Source organism: Pseudophryne corroboree, chromosome 1 (genome assembly GCF_028390025.1).
Source record: "Pseudophryne corroboree isolate aPseCor3 chromosome 1, aPseCor3.hap2, whole genome shotgun sequence".
Taxonomy (NCBI): Eukaryota; Metazoa; Chordata; class Amphibia; order Anura; family Myobatrachidae; genus Pseudophryne; species Pseudophryne corroboree.
In genome coordinates, this window is record NC_086444.1 from 1,087,327,177 (window position 1) to 1,087,351,394 (window position 24,218).

A 24,218-nucleotide genomic window follows, 5' to 3' on the forward strand; every position below is an offset into this window, starting at 1 on the left:
GGGGGGGGGGGCACCAGCTGTAGCCCCTGCGTGACACTGGCTAAATATTCTTGTACCAATCATTTATGTGAGGCTACAAACATATAGGGAGACATGACCAGTATAAATATTACACACTAGCTTCGGTGCCATTATGGGGGCGGAGCTACATCAGAGCGGGCTCAGCTACATTTTGGCGCCTTCCTCTGCATAAGCAGCAGCAGCCTCATACAGCTCCTCCATAACGGTCACACGCTGGATCACTGGTATTGGGTGTAGAGGGGGAGAGCCACTATATTGTGCACAAATATCATTCCTCTGAGGGAATTTTCATAAGACAGTCTCAATGTTGGTTATGTATATGTAAAACGCTGACAGCCTCACTGGGGCTGTGCAGCGTTGGGTGCGCTGGTGTCCTCTCTCCTGTGTCTCCTCTCACATGCAATAGGGCAGGCTTGTATTGTATTTTAGGCTGTGTTGTATATGTTTTGTACCTGTTTTTCTTCTTCGCAATGGTAAAACAGAAGTTATGGAGAGTATGTAATGCTAGATTCTCCCCTATCTCATCTGGCTCAATATCATGTGAGCAGTGTAGTCAGTCATCACAAAATGCTGATAACAATGTGGGGGAGAGTCCAGAGCCCTCTTGGCTGGGGGCTATCAAAACTATGATGTCTGATATGTCATCTCAACTCACTGCAAATGCCAAAAAAACTCAGGAACTGCAACAAGTAGTGGCAAATTTAGCTACTAAACATCCCCCCGGTCTACTACAGGTGCACAAAAACGTGCTTTACCTGCACTACTGTCAGATACTGATGATGATATACAGGATGATGGGGATGATGTGGATCCCAAAGTGGGGACTTCACCCCTACACAAGATATTGAACCCCTCATATTGGCTATTCAGGATGTGTTAAAGCTCCCCCCTGGAGGATGCTAATAATCAGCAGTTATTTTTCTTCCCACAAGACAAAATGACAGCCACATTTCCTGACTCCAAGGAATTGGATGACTTATTTAAAATGTCCTGGAAAAATCCAGATAAAAAATATCAGGGGGTATATTTACTAAGCTCCCGATTTTGACCGATTTTGGTGTTTTTTCTTCAAAGTGTCATCTCGGTAATTTACTAAACTCAAATCTCGGCAGTGATGAGGGCATTCGTATTTTTTTGGAAGTCTAAGAAAAAAAATACGAATTAATACACCATCGGTCAAACGTGGCTGTTTAGGTATACAATTCGGTAATTTACTAAAAATTCTATTACACAAACACTGCCGGCAATAGCCAAACACTGCCATGAAAAAATACAAATCGTAAAAAAAAGCAGTTTTAAAACAGACGTGCTTTTTTTTTTACCGTGCTCTGATAGTCATGCACGGATCCATGAGATCCGTGCATGTTTATCAGTGGGAAGGGGTGGGAAAGTGTTAAAAATCTGGGAAAAAATTTGCGTGGGGTCCCCCCTCCTAAGCAAAACCAGCCTCGGGCTCTTTGAGCCGGTCCTGGTTGCAAAAATATGGGGGAAAAATTGACAGGGGTTCCCCCATATGTAAGCAACCAGCACCGGGCTCTGGTCCTGGTGCCAAAAATACGGGGGACAAAAGACGTAGGGGTCCCCCGTATTTTTTTAACCAGTACCGGGATCCACTAGTCAGAGAGATAATGCCACAGCCGGGAGACACTTTTATCTTGGTCCCTGCGGCCCTGGCATTAAATCACTAACTAGTCACCCCTAGCCGGGATACCCTGGAGGAGTGGGAACCCTTTAAATCAAGGGGTCTCCAACTCCAGCCACCCAAGGGCCAGGGGTGAAGCCCGAGGCTGTCCCCCCCCATCCAAGGGCGGCGGATGGGGGGGCTGATAGCCAAGTGTAAAAAAATATTGTTTTTTTGTAGTAGAACTACAAGTCCCAGCAAGCCTCCCCCGCAAGCTGGTACTTGGAGAACCACAAGTACCAGCATCCGGGGGAAGAAAGAAGCCAGCTGATACCTGTAGTTCTACTGCAAAAAAATACCCAAATAAAAACAGTACACACACACCGTGATAGTAAAACTTTATTACATACATGCATACCGACACACACATACTTACCTATGTTGACACGAAGCAGTCGGTCCCCTTCTCCAAGTAGAATCCATGGGTTACCTGTCACTAAAATTATACTCACAACAATCCAGTGTAGATCGGTCCTTTTCTATTTGTAATCCTCGTACTTGGCAAAATAATAAAACGCAAAACCCGGACCACGCACTGAAAGGGGTCCCATGTTTACACTTGGGACCCCTTTCCCCGACTGCCGGGACCCCCCGTGTCTCCTGTCAAAGAGGGTCCCTTCAGCTAATCAGGGAGCGCCACGTTTTGGCACTCTCCTGATTGGCTGTGCGCTCCTGAGCTGACAGGCAGCGCACGGCAGAGATACAATGTAGTGCATAGGCGCTACATTATATCCAATGGTGGGAACTTTGCGGTCAGCAGTAGACCTCGAGGTTATGTGAGGTCACTCTTGTGGTCTACCGCTAACCGCAAAGTTCCCACCATTGGATACAATGTAGCGCCTATGCGCTACATTGTATCACTGCAGTGCGCTGCCTGACTGTCAGCTCAGGAGCGCACAGCCAATCAGGAGAGTGCAAAGACGTGGCGCTTCCTGATTGGCTGATGGGACCCTCTTTGACAGGAGTCATGGGGGGTTCCGGCAGTCGGGGAAAGGGGTCCCATGTGTAAACATGGGACCCCTTTCAGTGCGTGGTCCGGGTTTTGCGTTTTATTGTTTTGCCAAGTACGAGGATTACAAGTAGAAGAGGACCGATCTACACTGGATTCTTGTGAGTATAATTTTAGTGACAGGTAACCCATGGATTCTTCTTGGAGAAGGGGACCGACTGCTTCGTGTCAACATAGGTAAGTACGTGTGTGTCGGTATGCATGTATGTAATAAAGTTTTACTATCACGGTGTGTGTACTGTTTTTATTTGGGTATTTTTTTTGCAGTAGAACTACAGGTATCAGCTGGCCCGTTTCTTCCCCCGGATGCTGGTACTTGTGGTTCTCCAAGTATCAGCTTGCGGAGGAGGCTTGCCGCGACTTGTAGTTCTACTATCAAAAACAATATTTATTTTTTTTACACTTGGCTATCAGCTCCCCATCCGCCACCCTTGGATGGGGGGAACAGCCTCGGGCTTCACCCCTGGCCCTTGGGTGGCTGGAGGGGGGACCCCTTGATTTAAGTGGTTCCCACTCCTCCAGGGTACCCCGGCCAGGGGTGATTAGTTAGTGATTTAATGCCAGGGCCGCAGGGACCAAGATAAGTGTCCCCCGGCTGTGGCATTATCTCTCTGACTAGTGGAGCCCGGTGCTGGTTCAAAATATGTGGGGGACCCCTACGCTTTTTGTCCCCTGTATTTTTGGCACCAGGCGCAGAGCCCGGTGCTGGTTGTTTAAATATTGGGGAACCCCTGTCAATTTCCCCCCCATATTTTTTCAACCAGGACTGGCTCAAAGAGCCCGAGGCTGGTTTTGCTTAGGAGGGGGGACCACACGCAAATTTTTTCTTGATTTTTAACACTTCATTATTTTTTTTAAAGGTTCACAATGAAGCCCAGCACGGATCTCACAGATCCGGCCGAGATTCATTGTGTTAATGTCGGCAGTGTTTTACTATTCACTCCCGTAAAACACTGGCCGAAAATACGAATGACATCGACATTGGAAAACTCGAAAATGCAGAATACAACAGCATAGTAAATGAGGCGTAAAAAATTCAAAAAGTTGCAAATTCACACATTCGATGTCATTCGTGTTTGAACTTTAACCTAATTCAGAAAAATATGAATTTTAGTAAATATACCCCCAGGTGTCCAAGCGGTTTTTGCATACCTTCCCCTTTGCCCCAGAAGGCAGGAATTCTGGGAAGAATCTCCAGCAGTAGACATCTCAGTCTCTTGCCTTTGTAAAAAGGCGGTACTTTCTGCTCCCACTCCTTTACCGTAAAGGACCCGGCAGATAGGAAAATTGAGACCACTCTGAAATCGCAGGTGTAGCTCAAAGACCGGTCATTGCAGGTTGCTGGATGACACATGCAATTCATTCCTGGGCTGCTCAAATTCAGGAAGGTCTCTCTGGTGATATGACCTTAGTTACTACTGTAACTTTCCTAAAACACATTCAGGACACGAGAAGAGTGCTAAAGAGATTGGCAATATTAATGCTAGGACCATGTCTATGGTTGTGTCTGCATGCAGAGCCATATGGTTGCGTCAGTGGATTGCTGGTGCTGACTCCAAACGTAATGTGGAATCTCTTCCCTTCACAGGTGAATGGCTTTTTGGAGGTGAATTGGATGCATGGATTTCCAAAGATACTGCTGGAGTGGAAAATCCACGTTTCTCCCTTCGGGGGCTCCGCCTGCTAGACATACCTACCCAGGACCATCTACTCAGTCCTTTCGGTCCTCCAGATTTCGATCTAGGGCCAGGGGGGCCTCCAACGCAGCTAGAGGCTCCAGAGGTAAACCTAAGAAACCAGCCATTGCCTGATCTCAGGACCAGAGTACCAGTTTTGCTTCTGCAAAGACTTCGGCATGACAGTGCCCACCCACCCCGAGGGGATCTCATGGTGGGAGCTTGGTTAAGTCACTACAGTCACAACTGGGACGGTTCCTGCCAAGATGCTTGGGTAAGGGACCTTATCGCTCAGGGTTACAAGCTGCTTCTTCCCAACGATTTTTCAAATCAGGCTCACCATCTTTGGAAAATATGGGTGGTACGCTACTACTGGCCATAAACAAGTTGGTCCAGTCCCAGGTCATTGTTCCATTACCCCTACAACAACAGGGACAGGGTTACTACTCCAGTCTGTTCGTAGTACCAAAACCAGACAGGTCTGTGAGACCCATTCTGAATCTGAAGTCCTTGAATCCTTACCTGAAGGTTTTCAAATTCAAGATGGAATCTTTGAGAGCAGTGATCGCAGACTTGGAACAACAAGAATTCCTGGTGTCCCTGGATATCAAGGACGTTTACCTCCATATCCCAGTTTGGCCTCCTCATCCGGCCTATCTGTGGTTCGCCCTACTGAACGATCACTACGAGTTTCAGGCGTTACCCTTTGGCCTGTCTACAGCTCTGAGGGTGTTCACAAAGGTGATGGCGGAAATGATGTTTCAGGTCAGGATCCAGGGGTCAACGTAATTCCATACCTGGACGATCTTCTGAAAAAAGCGAGTTCTAGGGAGCTTCTATTGCTCCATATAGATCACACTATCCAACTCCTGTCTTACCACGGGGGGATCTTCAATCTGCAGAAGTCCCACCTGGAACAGTCTCAGCGGCTCCTGTTTCTGGGGATGCTCCTGGATACTGTAGCACAGAGTGTTCCTTCCAGAGGAAAAAGTGAGAACACTTCAAGAAATGGTTCGCATGGTGCTCCGACCTGCTCGAGTATCCATTTATCTTTGCATAAAATTGTTGGGAAAGATTGTGGCCTCGTACGAGGCGATACAGTTTGGAAGGTTTCATGCCAGACCATTCCAATTGGATATCTTGAACAAGTGGTCCGTTTCCCCTCTTCAGATGCACTGGATGATTCGGCTGTCACCCCAGGCCAGGATTTCACTCCTGTGGTGGCTACATTGTTCCAACCTGCTGGAAGGGAGTCACTTTGGGATTCAGGATTGGATCCTCCTCACGACGGATGTGAGTCTGAGAGGATGGGGCGCTGTTACCCAGGGGGCTCAGTTCCAAGGCAGGTGGTCTGCTCAAGAAGCCCTTCTTCCAATCAACATCCTAGAACTTCGGGCCATCTACAATACTCTGATTCAGGCCTCTACTCCAGGATCGGGCGATCCAGGTTCAGTCGGATAACGCCACAGCTGTGGCGTACATCAATCGACAAGGAGGGACAAAAAGCAGAGCCTGCATGTGAGAAGTGTAAAGAATACTCTTCTATACAGAAAGAAATGCAATACCACTGTCCACAATCTTCATTTCGGGGGTGGACAACTGGGAAGCGGACTTCCTCAGTCGCCACGATCTCCACCCAGGGGAGCGGGGACTACACCCTCAGGTGTTTCAACAGATCATTGACAGGTGGGGCTGCCCACAGATCGACATGATGGCCTCTCGCCTCAACCGGAAGCTTCGTTGCTATTACTTGCGAACCAGAGACCCTCAGGTGAGTGCAGTGCATACGCTGACAACGGCTTGGCCTTACCAGCTGGTCTACCGCTTTCCTCCAATTCAATTGATCCCCAGGGTACTCAAGAGGATCAGGCATCAAGGAGTGCAGGCCATCTTGATTGCCCCGGATGGCGTGGTATGTGGCTCTTCTGGACATGTCTGTAGAGGACCCTTTGCCTCTGCCGCTAAGAAGAGAGATTCTTCAGCAAGGACCGTTCTTCTACCAGGAACTTACGGTGGCTTTGTTTGACGGCATGGAAGTTGAGCGGAACACCCTAGCTCACAAAGGGCTTTCCAAAAAGGTCATCGTCACTATGGTGCAAGCCAGAGAACCTGTCACGTCAAAACACTATCATTCATCATATCTGGTGGAGATATGTCTCTTGGTGCGAAGAACGCACATATCCGTCTGTTGAATTCCACTTGGGGAGATTCCTTAGGTTCCTGCAGACTGTAGTGGACAAAGGCTTACGTTTTGGATCCATTAAGGTCCAGATTTCAGCTCTTTCTGTCTTCTTCCAGAAGAAATTGTCTCTCCTGCCAGAAGTTCAGACCTTCTTGCAAGGGGTGCTTCACATACAACCTCCGTTTGTGCCGCCTACGGCACCTTGGGATTTGCATGTGGTGTTACGCTTTCTACAGTCCTCCTGGTTTGAACCTCTGATGACGGTAGAAGGCGAGTACCTCACGTGGAAGACAGTGATGTTACTGGCTCTGGCTTCTGCGAGATATGTCTCAGAATTAGGGGCCTTATCGTGTAAAAGTCCCTACTTGGTGTTTTACGAGAACAGAGCGGAGCTCAGGACTAGACAGCAGTTCATGCCGAAGGTGGTCTCAGCGTTTCACTTGAATCAACCTATTGGGATTCCGTCCAGTTCTGGCTCTTCTGCTCCTCTGGAGGCATTGGATGCGGTGCGAGCCTTGAAGATCTATGTCAAGAGGACGGCTCGAGTCCGAAAGATGGATTCCTTGTTCGTGCTGTATGATGCGCAGAAAAAGGGTTGCTCTGCTTCAAAGCAGTCTATTGCTCATTGGTTTCGGCTTACTATCCAACAGGCCTATGTGTTGGCAGCCTTACCTGTTCTAGTCTCTGAAGGCCCACTCTACGAGATCGGTGGGGTCTTCCTGGGCGGCTGCTCATGGAGACTCGGCCCTCCAACTGTGCCGAGCTGCTACCTGGTCGGGGAAGAACACCTTTTGTGAAGTTATACAATTTTTATATCCTGGACAAAGAGGATACCCAGTTTGGGTAGACGGTGCTGCAGTTGTCTCCGCACGTTCCCGCCCGTTCTGGAAGCTTTGCGACATCCCTATCATACTAATCTGTCCCCAACATCCCTTATAGATGCTAGAGAAAACTGAATTTTAAATACCTGCCGGTAAATCCTTTTCTCGTAGTCATAAAGGATATTGGGCACCCGCCTCTGTGCGGTGACTTTCTGCATGTTCTCTGTTAGGTCTCTGGTTCTCTGCTGGCCCGGTTATGTTTTGGTGTTCTGATGTGTAAATCTCACCACACTTATTGTTGTCATGTTCCTTCTCTCAAGTATGTCATTCTCCTTCGGGTACTGTTTTACCTATAACTGACCTGTAGGAGGAGGCATAGAGGGGAGGAGCCAGCACACCCAGTTGAAGAAATTTCAAGTGCACTGGCTCCTTTGGACTCGTCTATACTGCATGTACTAATCTGTCCCCAATATCCCTTATGGACTATGAGAAAAGGATTTACCGGTAGGTATTTAAAATCCTATTTTTGTTGGGAACAATTCCCATGATGAAAAGGCTGAAGCTAAGACATACTAAGACAGTAGAACAGCATTCTGCGAGATTTCCTGTTATAGTCTGTCCAGTCTGTAATAGCCTGGTGCTGGTTGCTGATACCCCATGCTGTTCTTACACCTACATCTGCCACAATGAACCCAGTGCACAGATGTTTTGAATGTATATTTTTAAATATATTTATTATTTTTATACACTGTAATTGTGTGCACTGATGGTAATAAATATCAACATGGATCTTGCACCATAAGTTATAAAGTGTATCCTGAAAGTATTCACAGCGCTTCACTTTTTGCACATTTTATGTTACAGCCTTTTTCCAAAATGGAATAAATTCATTTTTGTCCTCAAAATTCTACACACAATACCCCATAATGCAATGTGAAAAAAGGTTGGTTTTTTTTATTTTTTAAAAATAAAAAACTAAGAAATCACATGTACATAAGTATTCACAGCCTTTGCTCAATACTTTGTTGATGCACCTTTGGCAGCAATTACAGCCTCAAGTCTTTTTGGATATGATGCCACAAGCTCGGCACACCTGTCTTTGGCCAGTTTCGCCCATTCCTCTTTGCATGACCTCTCAGGCTCCATCAGGTTGGATGGGAAGCGTCGGTGCACAGCCATTTTCAGATCTCTCCAGAGATGTTCAATCAGATTCAAGTCTGGGCTCTGGATGGGCCATTCAAGAGTACTCTTTTGATATCTTGGCTGTGTGCTTATGGTCGTTGTCCTACTGAAAGATGAACCGTCACCCCAGTCTGAGGTCCCTAAGCGCTCTGGAGCAGGTTTTCATTCAAGATGTCTCTGTACATTACTTCAGTCATCTTTCCCTCTATGCTGACTAGTCTCCAGTTCCTGCCACTGAAAAACATCCCTACAGCATGATGCTGCCACCACCATGCTTCACTGTTGGGATGGTACTGGCCTGGTGCTGAGCGGTGCCTGGTTTCCTCCAAACATGACGCCTGGCTTTCACGCCAAAGAGTTCAATCTTTGTGTCATCAGAACAGAGAATTTTTTTTCTCATGGTCTGAGAGTCCTTCAAGTGCATTTTGGCAAACACCAGGTGGGCTGCCATGTACTTTTACTAAGGAGTGGCTTCCGTCTGGCCACTCTACCATACAGGCCTGATTGGTGGATTGCTGCAGAGATGGTTGTCCTTCTGGAAGATTCTCCTCTCTCCACAGAGGAATGCTGTAGCTCTGACAGAGTGACCATTGGGATCTTGGTCACCTCCCTGACTAGGGCCCTTCTCCCCCAATCACTTAGTTTAGACTAGAGATGAGCGCCGAAAATTTTTCGGGTTTTGTGTTTTGGTTTTGGGTTCGGTTCCGCGGCCGTGTTTTGGGTTCGAACGCGTTTTGGCAAAACCTCACCGAATTTTTTTTGTCGGATTCGGGTGTGTTTTGTATTCGGGTGTTTTTTTTAAAAAACACTAAAAAACAGCTTAAATCATAGAATTTGGGGGTCATTTTGATCCCAAAGTATTATTAACCTCAAAAACCATAATTTACACTCATTTTCAGTCTATTCTGAATACCTCACAATATTATTTTTAGTCCTAAAATTTGCACCTAGGTCGCTGGATGACTAAGCTGGGCGACCCTAGTGGCCGACACAAACACCGGGCCCATCTAGGAGTGGCACTGCAGTGTCACGCAGGATGTCCCTTCCAAAAAACCCTCCCCAAACAGCACATGACGCAAAGAAAAAAAGAGGCGCAATGAGGTAGCTGACTGTGTGAGTAAGATAAGCGACCCTAGTGGCCGACACAAACACCGGGCCCATCTAGGAGTGGCACTGCAGTGTCACGCAGGATGTCCCTTCCAAAAAACCCTCCCCAAACAGCACATGACGCAAAGAAAAAAAGAGGCGCAATGAGGTAGCTGACTGTGTGAGTAAGATAAGCGACCCTAGTGGCCGACACAAACACCGGGCCCATCTAGGAGTGGCACTGCAGTGTCACGCAGGATGGCCCTTCCAAAAAACCCTCCCCAAACAGCACATGACGCAAAGAAAAAAAGAGGCGCAATGAGGTAGCTGTGTGAGTAAGATAAGCGACCCTAGTGGCCGACACAAACACCGGGCCCATCTAGGAGTGGCACTGCAGTGTCACGCAGGATGTCCCTTCCAAAAAACCCTCCCCAAACAGCACATGACGCAAAGAAAAAAAGAGGCGCAATGAGGTAGCTGACTGTGTGAGTAAGATAAGCGACCCTAGTGGCCGACACAAACATCGGGCCCATCTAGGAGTGGCACTGCAGTGTCACGCAGGATGTCCCTTCCAAAAAACCCTCCCCAAACAGCACATGACGCAAAGAAAAAAAGAGGCGCAATGAGGTAGCTGTGTGAGTAAGATAAGCGACCCTAGTGGCCGACACAAACACCGGGCCCATCTAGGAGTGGCACTGCAGTGTCACGCAGGATGTCCCTTCCAAAAAACCCTCCCCAAACAGCACATGACGCAAAGAAAAAAAGAGGCGCAATGAGGTAGCTGTGTGAGTAAGATAAGCGACCCTAGTGACCGACACAAACACCGGGCCCATCTAGGAGTGGCACTGCAGTGTCACGCAGGATGGCCCTTCCAAAAAATACTCCCCAAACAGCACATGACGCAAAGAAAAATTAAAGAAAAAAGAGGTGCAAGATGGAATTGTCCTTGGGCCCTCCCACCCACCCTTATGTTGTATAAACAGGACATGCACACTTTAACCAACCCATCATTTCAGTGACAGGGTCTGCCACACGACTGTGACTGATATGACGGGTTGGTTTGGACCCCCACCAAAAAAGAAGCAATTAATCTCTCCTTGCACAAACTGGCTCTACAGAGGCAAGATGTCCACCTCATCATCATCCTCCGATATATCACCGTGTACATCCCCCTCCTCACAGATTATCAATTCGTCCCCACTGGAATCCACCATCTCAGCTCCCTGTGTACTTTGTGGAGTCAATTGCTGCTGGTCAATGTCTCCGCGGAGGAATTAATTATAATTCATTTTAATGAACATCATCTTCTCCACATTTTCTGGATGTAACCTCGTACGCCGATTGCTGACAAGGTGAGCGGCGGCACTAAACACTCTTTCGGAGTACACACTTGTGGGAGGGCAACTTAGGTAGAATAAAGCCAGTTTGTCCAAGGGCCTCCAAATTGCCTCTTTTTCCTGCCAGTATAAGTACGGACTGTGTGACGTGCCTACTTGGATGCGGTCACTCATATAATCCTCCACCATTCTTTCAATGGTGAGAGAATCATATGCAGTGACAGTAGACGACATGTCCGTAATTGTTGTCAGGTCCTTCAGTCCGGACCAGATGTCAGCATCAGCAGTCGCTCCAGACTGCCCTGCATCACCGCCAGCGGGTGGGCTCGGAATTCTGAGCCTTTTCCTTGCACCCCCAGTTGCGGGAGAATGTGAAGGAGGAGATGTTGACAGGTCGCGTTCCGCTTGACTTGACAATTTTCTCACCAGCAGGTCTTTCAACCCCAGCAGACTTGTGTCTGCCGGAAAGAGAGATCCAAGGTAGGTTTTAAATCTAGGATCGAGCACGGTGGCCAAAATGTAGTGCTCTGATTTCAACAGATTGACCACCCGTGAATCCTGGTTAAGCGAATTAAGGGCTCCATCCACAAGTCCCACATGCCTAGCGGAATCGCTCCGTGTTAGCTCCTCCTTCAATGTCTCCAGCTTCTTCTGCAAAAGCCTGATGAGGGGAATGACCTGACTCAGGCTGGCAGTGTCTGAACTGACTTCACGTGTGGCAAGTTCAAAGGGCATCAGAACCTTGCACAACGTTGAAATCATTCTCCACTGCGCTTGAGACAGGTGCATTCCACCTCCTATATCGTGGTCAGATGTATAGGCTTGAATGGCCTTTTGCTGCTCCTCCAACCTCTGAAGCATATAGAGGGTTGAATTCCACCTCGTTACCACTTCTTGCTTCAGATGATGGCAGGGCAGGTTCAGTTGTTTTTGGTGGTGCTCCAGTCTTCTGTACGTGGTGCCTGTACGCCGAAAGTGTCCCGCAATTCTTCTGGCCACCGACAGCATCTCTTGCACGCCCCTGTCGTTTTTAAATAATTCTGCACCACCAAATTCAAGGTATGTGCAAAACATGGGACGTGCTGGAATTTGCCCATATTTAATGCACACACAATATTGCTGGCGTTGTCCGATGCCACAAATCCACAGGAGAGTCCAATTGGGGTAAGCCATTCCGCGATGATCTTCCTCAGTTGCCGTAAGAGGTTTTCAGCTGTGTGCGTATTCTGGAAACCGGTGATACAAAGCGTAGCCTGCCTAGGAAAGAGTTGGCGTTTGCGAGATGCTGCTACTGGTGCCGCCGCTGCTGTTCTTGCGGCGGGAGTCCATACATCTACCCAGTGGGCTGTCACAGTCATATAGTCCTGACCCTGCCCTGCTCCACTTGTCCACATATCCGTGGTTAAGTGGACATTGGGTACAACTGCATTTTTTAGGACACTGGTGAGTCTTTTTCTGACGTCCGTGTACATTCTCGGTATCGCCTGCCTAGAGAAGTGGAACCTAGATGGTATTTGGTAACGGGGGCACACTGCCTCAATAAATTGTCTAGTTCCCTGTGAACTAACGGCGGATACCGGACGCACGTCTAACACCAACATAGTTGTCAAGGCCTCAGTTATCCGCTTTGCAGCAGGATGACTGCTGTGATATTTCATCTTCCTCGCAAAGGACTGTTGGACAGTCAATTGTTTACTGGAAGTAGTACAAGTGGGCTTACGACTTCCCCTCTGGGATGACCATCGACTCCCAGCAGCAACAACAGCAGCGCCAGCAGCAGTAGGCGTTACACGCAAGGATGCATCGGAGGAATCCCAGGCAGGAGAGGAATCGTCAGAATTGCCAGTGACATGGCCTGCAGGACTATTGGCATTCCTGGGGAAGGAGGAAATTGACACTGAGGGAGTTGGTGGGGTGGTTTGCGGGAGCTTGGTTACAAGAGGAAGGGATTTACTGGTCAGTGGACTGCTTCCGCTGTCACCCAAAGTTTTTGAACTTGTCACTGACTTATTATGAATGCGCTGCAGGTGACGTATAAGGGAGGATGTTCCGAGGTGGTTAACGTCCTTACCCCTACTTATTACAGCTTGACAAAGGCAACACACGGCTTGACACCTGTTGTCCGCATTTCTGTTGAAATACCTCCACACCGAAGAGCTGATTTTTTTGGTATTTTCACCAGGCATGTCAACGGCCATATTCCTCCCACGGACAACAGGTGTCTCCCCGGGTGCCTGACTTAAACAAACCACCTCACCATCAGAATCCTCCTGGTCAATTTCCTCCCCAGCGCCAGCAACACCCATATCCTCCTCATCCTGGTGTACTTCAACACTGACATCTTCAATCTGACTATCAGGAACTGGACTGCGGGTGCTCCTTCCAGCACTTGCAGGGGGCGTGCAAATGGTGGAAGGCGCATGCTCTTCACGTCCAGTGTTGGGAAGGTCAGGCATCGCAACCGACACAATTGGACTCTCCTTGTGGATTTGGGATTTCGAAGAACGCACAGTTCTTTGCGGTGCTACTGCTTTTGCCAGCTTGAGTCTTTTCATTTTTCTAGTGGGAGGCTGAGTGCTTCCATCCTCATGTGAAGCTGAACCACTAGCCATGAACATAGGCCAGGGCCTCAGCCGTTCCTTGCCACTCCGTGTGGTAAATGGCATATTGGCAAGTTTACGCTTCTCCTCCGACAATTTTATTTTAGGTTTTGGAGTCCTTTTTTTACTGATATTTGGTGTTTTGGATTTGACATGCTCTGTACTATGCCATTGGGCATCGGCCTTGGCAGACGACGTTGCTGGCATTTCATCGTCTCGGCCATGACTAGTGGCAGCAGCTTCAGCACGAGGTGGAAGTGGATCTTGATCTTTCCCTAATTTTGGAACCTCCAACATTTTTGTTCTCCATATTTTAATAGGCACAACTAAAAGGCACCTCAGGTAAACAATGGAGATGGATGGATACTAGTACTAGCTAATAATACTAGTACTAATACTAGCTAATAATAATAGTACTAGCTAATAATACTAGCTAGATACTAGCTGCTAATATAGACTGGTTGATAATGAGATGTAGTATGTATAAAGAAGAAAGAAAAAAAAAAACCACGGGTAGGTGGTATACAATTATGGATGGACTGCCGAGTGCCGACACAGAGGTAGCTACAGCCGTGAACTACCGTACTGTGTCTGCTGCTAGTATAGACTGGATGATAAATAATGATATAAAAAATATATCACTACTGCAGCCGGACAGGTATATAATATTATATAATGACGGACCTGCTGGACACTGTCTGTCAGCAGAATGAGTTTTTTATAGAAGAAAAAAACACCACACAAGTCACACGAGTCCACGACGAGTGTACTTTTTCAGGCAGACAATCAATAAATATAGTACTATAGTACTGGTGGTCAGTGTGGTCAGGTCACTGGTCACAGTGGTCAGTCACACTGGCAGTGGCACTAGTCTCTGGCAGCAAAAGTGTGCACTGTTTAATATGTACTCCTGGCTCCTGCTATAACCTATAACTGCTCCCCAGTCTCCCCCACAATTAAGCTGTGTGAGCACAGTCAGATATTAATGACGGACCTGCTGGACACTGTCTGTCAGCAGAATGAGTTTTTTAAAGAAGAAAAAAACACCACACAAGTCACACGAGTCCACGACGAGTGTACTTTTTCAGGCAGACAATCAATAAATATAGTACTATAGTACTGGTGGTCAGTGTGGTCAGGTCACTGGTCACAGTGGTCAGTCACACTGGCAGTGGCACTAGTCTCTGGCAGCAAAAGTGTGCACTGTTTAATATGTACTCCTGGCTCCTGCTATAACCTATAACTGCTCCCCAGTCTCCCCCACAATTAAGCTGTGTGAGCACAGTCAGATATTAATGACGGACCTGCTGGACACTGTCTGTCAGCAGAATGAGTTTTTTAAAGAAGAAAAAAACATCACACGAGTCCACGACGAGTGTACTTTTTCAGGCAGACAATCAATAAATATAGTACTGGTGGTCAGTGTGGTCAGGTCACTGGTCACAGTGGTCAGTCACACTGGCAGTGGCACTAGTCTCTGGCAGCAAAAGTGTGCACTGTTTAATATGTACTCCTGGCTCCTGCTATAACCTATAACTGCTCCCCAGTCTCCCCCACAATTAAGCTGTGTGAGCACAGTCAGATATTAATGACGGACCTGCTGGACACTGTCTGTCAGCAGAATGAGTTTTTTAAAGAAGAAAAAAACACCACACAAGTCACACGAGTCCACGACGAGTGTACTTTTTCAGGCAGACAATCAATAAATATAGTACCATAGTACTGGTGGTCAGTGTGGTCAGGTCACTGGTCACAGTGGTCAGTCACACTGGCAGTGGCACTAGTCTCTGGCAGCAAAAGTGTGCACTGTTTAATATGTACTCCTGGCTCCTGCTATAACCTATAACTGCTCCCCAGTCTCCCCCACAATTAAGCTGTGTGAGCACAGTCAGATATTAATGACGGACCTGCTGGACACTGTCTGTCAGCAGAATTAGTTTTTTAAAGAAGAAAAAAACACCACACAAGTCACACGAGTCCACGACGAGTGTACTTTTTCAGGCAGACAATCAATAAATATAGTACTATAGTACTGGTGGTCAGGTCACTGGTCACAGTGGTCAGTCACACTGGCAGTGGCACTAGTCTCTGGCAGCAAAAGTGTGCACTGTTTAATATGTACTCCTGGCTCCTGCTATAACCTATAACTGCTCCCCAGTCTCCCCCACAATTAAGCTGTGTATCGTTTTTTTCAGGCAGAGAACAAGAACAGAACGGATTATTATTTAAATATTAATAAATTATAAAACTGCACTGGTGGTCAGGTCACTGGTCATCAGTCACTAGTAGTATAATATAATAACTCCTCCTAAGCTCCAGTAAGTATAGTAATGAACGTGTCTCACTCTCACTCTCCTATTTTAATTTCTAAACGGAGAGGACGCCAGCCACGTCCTCTCCCTATCAATCTCAATGCACGTGTGAAAATGGCGTCGACGCGCAGCTCCTTATATAGAATCCGAGTCTCGCGATAGAATCCGAGCCTCGCGAGAATCCGACAGTGTGATGATGACGTTTGTGCGCGCTCGGGTTAACCGAGCAAGGCGGGAAGATCCGAGTCGCTCGGCCCCTTGTAAAAAAAACTGAAGTTCGGGCGGGTTCGGATTCAGAGGAACCGAACCCGCTCATCTCTAGTTTAGACGGCCAGCCAGCTCTAGGAAGAGTCCTGGTTGTTCCGACTTCTTCCATTTACGGATGATAGAAGCCACTGTGCTCATTGGGACCTTCAAAGCACCAGATATTTTTCTGTACCCTCCACCTGATTTGTGCCTCGAGACAATCCTGTCTTGGAGGTCTGCAGACAATTCCTTTGACTTCATGCTTGGTTTGTGCTCAGACATGCACTGTCAAGTGTGGGACCTTATATAGACAGGTGTGTGCCTTTCCAAATCATGTCCAATCAACTGAATTTACCACAGGTGAACTCCAATTAAGCTGTAGGAACATCTAAAGGATGATCAGTGGAAACAGGATGCACCCGAGGTAAATTTTGAGCTTCGTGGCAAATGCTGTGGATACTTATGTACATGTGATTTCTTAATTTTTTATTTTTAAGAATTTTACAAAATTCTCATAAAACTTTTTTCACGTTGTCATTATGGGGTATTGTGTGTAGAATTTTGAGGACAAAAATGAATTTATTCCATTTTGGAATAAGGCTGTAACATAACAAAATGTGGAAAAAAAAGTGCTGTGAATACTTTCTGGATGCTCTACCTGGGTAAATACTGTTATAGATTTGTTCCTTGCCACTAGTTACATCCATTTGTTCTTTTAAATAAAATGATCAGACTTCTACATGATACTGTCCAACCTACTGAAGAGTGTGATCGTACATCGATAGCACCCTATGCTATAGTTACACTTTATTATGAACCTCCTGATGAAGAGATAATCATTCAGTCTTACTGTATTTACTATGAGCCATAGAAAGAGAAAACTAGAACAGCAGACAACTGAAAATTAAAAAAAAACAGCAATGGTCCATTGTTGGTAAGAATTGCATGAACATATAATACGACATACTCTATATTTTGTGGAACAGAACTAGCGTCAGCCCCTTGCTCATCATTTGCTTCGCCATTTTGGCTGTTCTCCATGTCTGCCAGCTTGCTTTCAATCAGTGCGATCTGGAAAGTATAAGAACAATCAATGGCATGGCATGTAGGTCGGAATCATATTGTAGCTACTGATGCAAATACAGTAAAACAATATTTCTAAGAATACAAAACAAGAAAAAAAAAAAGGAGGTTGTTATGTCACTGCACCCAGGGAGTACTGAAAAATCAATATTCCTGCATGACTTTTACCAGGGCTGCCATAAGAAACTGTGGGGCCCGAGACTGACAAAAAATATAGCCTCCCCCACAAAAAAACAAAAACAAAACAAGATTCTTGCGCACTGCTCCACCCTTATGTAGTGCCACACATTATGTTACATATACTGTAGGTGGAGCATTCGCTGACCTGCAGGAATGATTCCCAGAGAGCTGATTTAAGAGAGGCTTGTTTTAAGAAGTCCTCCCTACGCATCAGTCCGCTGTTGTTGCACAGCCTGGTGCAGCTCTCTAGTTATCAGCGGAAGGAGCCAGGGATGCGCCCCCCTCTCTGTAAGGGTCTGGGACTCCAGTCCACACATCCCTAGTGATGTGCACCGGAAATTTTTCGGGTTTTGGTTTTGGGTTCGGTTCCACGGCCGTGTTTTGGGTTCGAACGCGTTTTGGCAAAACCTTACTGAATTTTTTTTGTCGGATTCGGGTGTGTTTTGGATTCGGGTGTTTTTTTAAAAAAAAACCTAAAAAACAGCTTAAATCATTGAATTTGGGGGTCATTTTGATCCCATAGTATTATTAACCTCAATAACCATAATTTACACTCATTTACAGTCTATTCTGAACACATCACACCTCACAATATTATTTTTAGTCCTAAAATTTGCACCGAGGTCGCTGGATGGCTAAGCTAAGCGACCCAAGTGGCCGACACAAACACCTGGCCCATCTAGGAGTGGCACTGCAGTGTCACGCAGGATGTCCCTTCCAAAAAACCCTCCCCAAACAGCACATGACGCAAAGAAGAAAAAAGAGGTGCAATGAGGTAGCTGTGTGAGTAAGCTAAGCGACCCTAGTGCCCGACACAAACACCTGGCCCATCTAGGAGTGGCACTGCAGTGTCACGCAGGATGGCCCTTCCAAAAAATACTCCCCAAACAGCACATGACGCAAAGAAGAAAAAAAAGAGGCGCAATGAGGTAGCTGTGTGAGTAAGCTAAGCGACCCTAGTGGCCGACACAAACACCTGGCCCATCTAGGAGTGGCACTGCAGTGTCAGGCAGGATGGCCCTTCCAAAAACTACTCCCCAAACAGCACATGACGCAAAGAAGAAAAAAAAGAGGCGCAATAAGGTAGCTGTGTGAGTAAGCTAAGCGACCCTAGTGGCCGACACAAACACCTGGCCCATCTAGGAGTGGCACTGCAGTGTCAGGCAGGATGGCCCTTCCAAAAACTACTCCCCAAACAGCACATGACGCAAAGAAGAAAAAAAAGAGGCGCAATGAGGTAGCTGTGTGAGTAAGCTAAGCGACCCTAGTGACCGACACAAACACCTGGCCCATCTAGGAGTGGCACTGCAGTGTCACGCAGGATGGCCCTTCCAACAAATACTCCCCAAACAGCACATGACGCAAAGAAAAATGAAAGAAAAAAGAGGTGCAAGATGGAATTGGCCTTGGGACCACCCACCAACCCTTATGTTATATAAACAGATCATGCACACTTTAACCAACCAATCGTTTCAGCGACAGGGTCTGCCACACGACTGTAACTGAAATGACTGGTTGGTTTGGGCCCCCACCAAAAAAGAAGCAATCAATCTCTCCTTGCACAAACTGGCTCTACAGAGGCAAGATATCCACCTCATCATCATCGTCCGATTCATCACCCCTTTCACTGTGTACATCCCCCTCCTCACAGATTATTAATTCGTCCCCACTGGAATTCACCATCTCAGATCCCCATGTACTTTCTGGAGGCAATTGCTGCTGGTGAATGTCTCCATGGAGTAATTGATTATAATTCATTTTAATGAACATCATCTTCTCCACATTTTCTGGAAGTAACCTCGTACGCCGATTGCTGACAAGGTGAGCGGCAGCACTAAACACTCTTTCGGAGTACACACTGGAGGGAGGGCAACTTAAGTAGAATAAAGCCAGTTTGTGCAAGGGCCTCCAAATTGCCTCTTTTCCCTGCCAGTATACGTACGGACTATCTGACGTGCCTACTTGGATGCGGTCACTCATATAATCCTCCACCATTCTTTCAATGGTGAGAGAATCATATGCAGTGACAGTAGACGACATGTCAGTAATCGTTGGCAGGTCCTTCAGTCCGGACCAGATGTCAGCATCAGCAGTCGCTTCAGACTGCCCTGCATCACCACCAGCGGGTGGGCTCGGAATTCGTAGCCTTTTCCTCGCACCCCCAGTTGTGGGAGAATGTGAAGGAGGAGATGTTGACAGGTCGCGTTCCGCTTGACTTGACAATTTTCTCACCAGCAGGTCTTTGAACCCCTGCAGACTTGTGTCTGCTGGAAAGAGAGATCCAACGTAGGTTTTAAATCTAGGATCGAGCACGGTGGCCAAAATGTAATGCTCTCATTTCAACAGATTGACCACACGTGAATCCTGGTTAAGGGAATGAAGGGCTCCATCCACAAGTCCCACATGCCTAGCGGAATCGCTCTGTTTTAGCTCCTCCTTCAATGCCTCCAGCTTCTTCTGCAAAAGCCTGATGAGGGGAATGACCTGACTCAGGCTGGCAGTGTCTGAACTGACTTCACGTGTGACAAGTTCAAAGGGCAGCAGAACCTTGCACAATGTTGAAATCATTCTCTACTGCGCTTGAGACAGGTGCATTCCACCTCCTTTGCCTATATCGTGGGCAGATGTATAAGCTTGAATGGCCTTTTGCTGCTCCTCCATCCTCTGAAGCATATAGAGGGTTGAATTCCACCTCGTTACCACCTCTTGCTTCAGATGATGGCAGGGCAGGTTCAGGTTTTTTTGGTGGTGCTCCAGTCTTCTGTACGCGGTGCCTGTACGCCGAAAGTGGCCCGCAATTCTTCTGGCCACCGACAGCATCTCTTGCACGCCCCTGTCGTTTTTGAAATAATTCTGCACCACCAAATTCAAGGTATGTGCAAAACATGGGACGTGCTGGAATTTGCCCAGATGTAATGCGCGCACAATATTGCTGGCGTTGTCCGATGTCACAAATCCCCAGGAGAGTCCAATTGAGGTAAGCCATTCTGCAATGATCTTCCTCAGTTGCCGTAAGAGGTTTTCAGCTGTGTGCGTATTCTGGAAAGCGGTGATACAAAGCGTAGCCTGCCTAGGAACGAGTTGGTGTTTGCGAGATGCTGCTACTGGTGCCGCCGCTGCTGTTCTTGCAGCGGAAGGCAATACATCTACCCAGTGGGCTGTCACAGTCATGTAGTCCTGAGTCTGCCCTGCTCCACTTGTCCACATGTCCGTGGTTAAGTGGACATTGGGTACAACTGCATCTTTTAGGACACTGGTGAGTCTTTTTCTGACGTCCGTGTACATTCTCGGTATCGCCTGCCTAGAGAAGTGGAACCTAGATGGTATTTGGTAACGGGGGCACACTACCTCAAGAAATTGTCTAGTTCCCTGTGAACTAACGGCGGATACCGGACGCACGTCTAACACCAACATAGTTGTCTCAGTTATCCGCTTTGCAGCAGGATGACTGCTGTGATATTTCATCTTCCTCGCAAAGGACTGTTGGACAGTCAATTGCTTACTGGAAGTAGTACAAGTGGTCTGCCGACTTCCCCTCTGGGATGACGATCGACTCCCAGCAGCGCCAGCAGCAGTAGGCATTACACTCAAGGATGCATCGGAGGAATCCCAGGCAGGAGAGGACTCGTCAGACTTGCCAGTGACATGGCCTGCAGGACTATTGGCTTTCCTGGGTAAGGAGGAAATTGACACTGAGGGAGTTGGTGGTGGGGTTTGCGCGAGCTTGGTTACAAGAGGAAGGGATTTACTGTTCAGTGGACTGCTTCCGCTGTCGCCCAAAGTTTTTGAACTTGTCACTGCGCTGCAGGTGACGTATAAGGGAGGATGTTCCGAGGTGGTTAACGTCCTTACCCCTACTTAGTACAGCTTGACAAAGGCAACACACGGCTTGACACCTGTTGTCCGCATTTCTGTTGAAATACTTCCACACTGAAGAGCTGATTTTTTTTGTATTTTCACCAGGCATGTCAATGGCCATATTCCTCCCACGGACAACAGGTGTCTCCCCGGGTGCCTGACTTAAACAAACCACCTCACCATCAGAATCCTCCTGGTCAATTTCCTCCCCAGCGCCAGCAACACCCATATCCTCATCCTGGTGTACTTCAACACTGACATCTTCAATTTCACTATCAGGAACTGGACTGCGGGTGCTCCTTTCAACACTTGCAGAGGGCGTGCAAATGGTGGAAGGCGCAAGCTCTTCCCGTCCAGTGTTGGGAAGGTCAGGCATCGCAACCGACACAATTGGACTCTCCTTTGGGATTTGTGATTTCGAAGAACGCACAGTTCTTTGCTGTGCTTTTGCCGCAAGTCTTTTCTTTTTTTCTAGCGAGAGGATGAGTGCTTCCATCCTCATGTGAAGCTGAACCACTAGCCATGAACATAGGCCAGGGCCTCAGCCGTTCCTTGCCACTCCGTGTCGTAAATGGCATATTGGCAAGTTTACGCTTCTCCTCAGGCGTTTTTAATTTAGATTTTTGGGTAATTTTTTTTCTGATCTTTTGTGTTTTGGATTTTACATGCTCTGTACTATGACATTGGGCATTGGCCTTGGCAGACGACGTTGATGGCATTTCATCGTCTCGGCCATGACTAGTGGCAGCAGCTTCAGCACGAGGTGGAAGTGTATCTTGATCTTTCCCTATTTTTTTAACCTCCACATTTTTGTTCTCCATATTTTGCGCACAACTAAAAGCCACCACAGATATACAATGTAGATGGATGGATAGTATAGTATTACTTATACTTATGGACGATGAGTGCACTGACGACACAGAGGTAGGTACAGCCATGGCCTACCGTACTGCTGCTTAGTGCTTATATATAAATATAATATACTGTATACTGGACCTGGTGGACAGTGTCAGCAGACTTCTAAACTAGGATGAAGAAAGAAAAAAAACACCACAGGTATACAATGTAGATGGATAGTATAGTATAACTTATACTTATGGACGACGAGTGCACTGACGACACAGAGGTAGGTACAGCCGTGGCCTACCGTACTGCTGCTTAGTGCTTATATATAAATATAATATACTGTATAACGGACCTGGTGGACAGTGTCAGCAGACTGCTAAACTAGTATGAAGAAAGAAAAAAAAAACACCACAGGTATACAATGTAGATGGATGGATAGTATAGTATTACTTATACTTATGGACGACGAGTGCACTGACGACACAGAGGTAGGTACAGCCGTGGCCTACTGTATTGCTGGTTAGTGCTTAATTATATATATAATATACTGTATAACGGACCTGGTGGTCACGGTCAGCAGACTGCTAAACAAACTAGCATGAAGAAAGAAAAAAAAAACACCACAGTGTTTTTCAGGCAGACAAACGTATACTGGACTGGTGGTCACTGTCAGCAAAACTGTGCACTGTACTCCTGCTATAACTGCTCCCCAGTCCCCACAATTAGGCAGTGTGAGCTGTGCACTCAGCACAGATATATCATGCAGCAGTGCAGCACACTGAGTGAGCACAGATATGGTGGAGCGTTTTTTTTCAGGCAGAGAAACAACGAATTAAACTCACTGGTGGTATAATCAAAACCCTGCACTGTACTCCCTAACAGCTGCTCCTCGTCCCCACTCCTCCCCACAATTAAAACTAAGTCACTCAGTTTTTTTTTTCTAATACAACGGAGAGGACGCCAGCCACGTCCTCTCCCTATCAATCTCAATGCACGTGTGAAAATGGCGGCGACGCGCGGCTCCTTATATAGAATCCAAGTCTCGCGAGAATCCGACAGCGGGATGATGACGTTCGGGCGCGCTCGGGTTAACCGAGCAAGGCGGGAGGATCCGAGTCGCTCGGACCTGTGTAAAAAAAAGGTGAAGTTCGGGCGGGTTCGGATTCCGAGGAACCGAACCCGCTCATCACTACACATCCCCCCTCCCCGATGGCTGCCCTGACCTTTATCATTACTTGGTTAAAAAGATAACAACCAAGCCCTCTTTACTGATCTTCTTTCCTGCTCCTATCATCCCTGTCCCTTGCCTCATGTATACAGTATTTAATGTGTCACCTATTATTCACCTCGCCTTTTCTGCATTTTGTGCTGCATTATGCTTGTATGCATCCAGTATACAATATGGTTACACTGGCGTTTCATGAACTGGCTAGTATGGGGTCTCTACAGTAGATAGATAGATAGATAGATAGATAGATAGATAGATAGATAGATAACAAGTTTTAGCTATTTAAAACTCATTGCATATGATAATTGGTGCTCCAGCCAATCAGCTCCTAACTGTCATCTTGTAAACACTTAACAGGAGCTGATTGGCTGAAGCACCATTTATCATACACAACAAATTTGAAATAGCTAAAACTTGTTGATCAATGGGCCCCGTAGATATCTAGACAGATAGCGGGTGGGCGTGAAGTAACTTGATTAAGCGCCATTTAAATATTTAGAATTACTGTTTCTTTCATACTTAAAAAATAGAAATGACCTAATAATTTGACTGTATGAACTTCATTTAATTCAGAAGCATAGAGTAGAGTAGTTTTGGGCTGGAAAGTTTTAAGGCTATGATTGGTTATATATTTACTTGAATAATAAAAATAATAGAAAATACATCAGCGTACACTGTTTTTAAATAGTGATTACAGTATAATTAAAACCCTACTCTCTCCTTATATATTAATAATTCAACTTGTCCAGAAGAAGAAAAATAAAATAGGATTTTGGTTACTTACCGGTAAATCCTTTTCTCGTAGTCCGTAGAGGATGCTGGGGTCCATATTAGTACCATGGGGTATAGACGGGTCCACCAGGAGCCATT

The 24,218-nt window shown here is 46.7% G+C and overlaps 1 protein-coding gene across 5 annotated transcripts in view; it reads right to left on the reverse strand.

Annotated features, from left to right (window-relative positions):
- Positions 1–24,218, reverse strand: part of LOC134927186 (uncharacterized) — a 362,077-nt gene that overhangs the window by 71,716 nt on the left and 266,143 nt on the right. For all 5 annotated transcript variants that reach the window (XM_063921310.1, XM_063921329.1, XM_063921319.1 and 2 more), the window contains one exon: positions 17,121–17,224. In XM_063921310.1, coding sequence (XP_063777380.1) covers positions 17,121–17,224 — 104 coding nt within the window. The remainder of the gene's footprint in view (positions 1–17,120; positions 17,225–24,218) is intronic.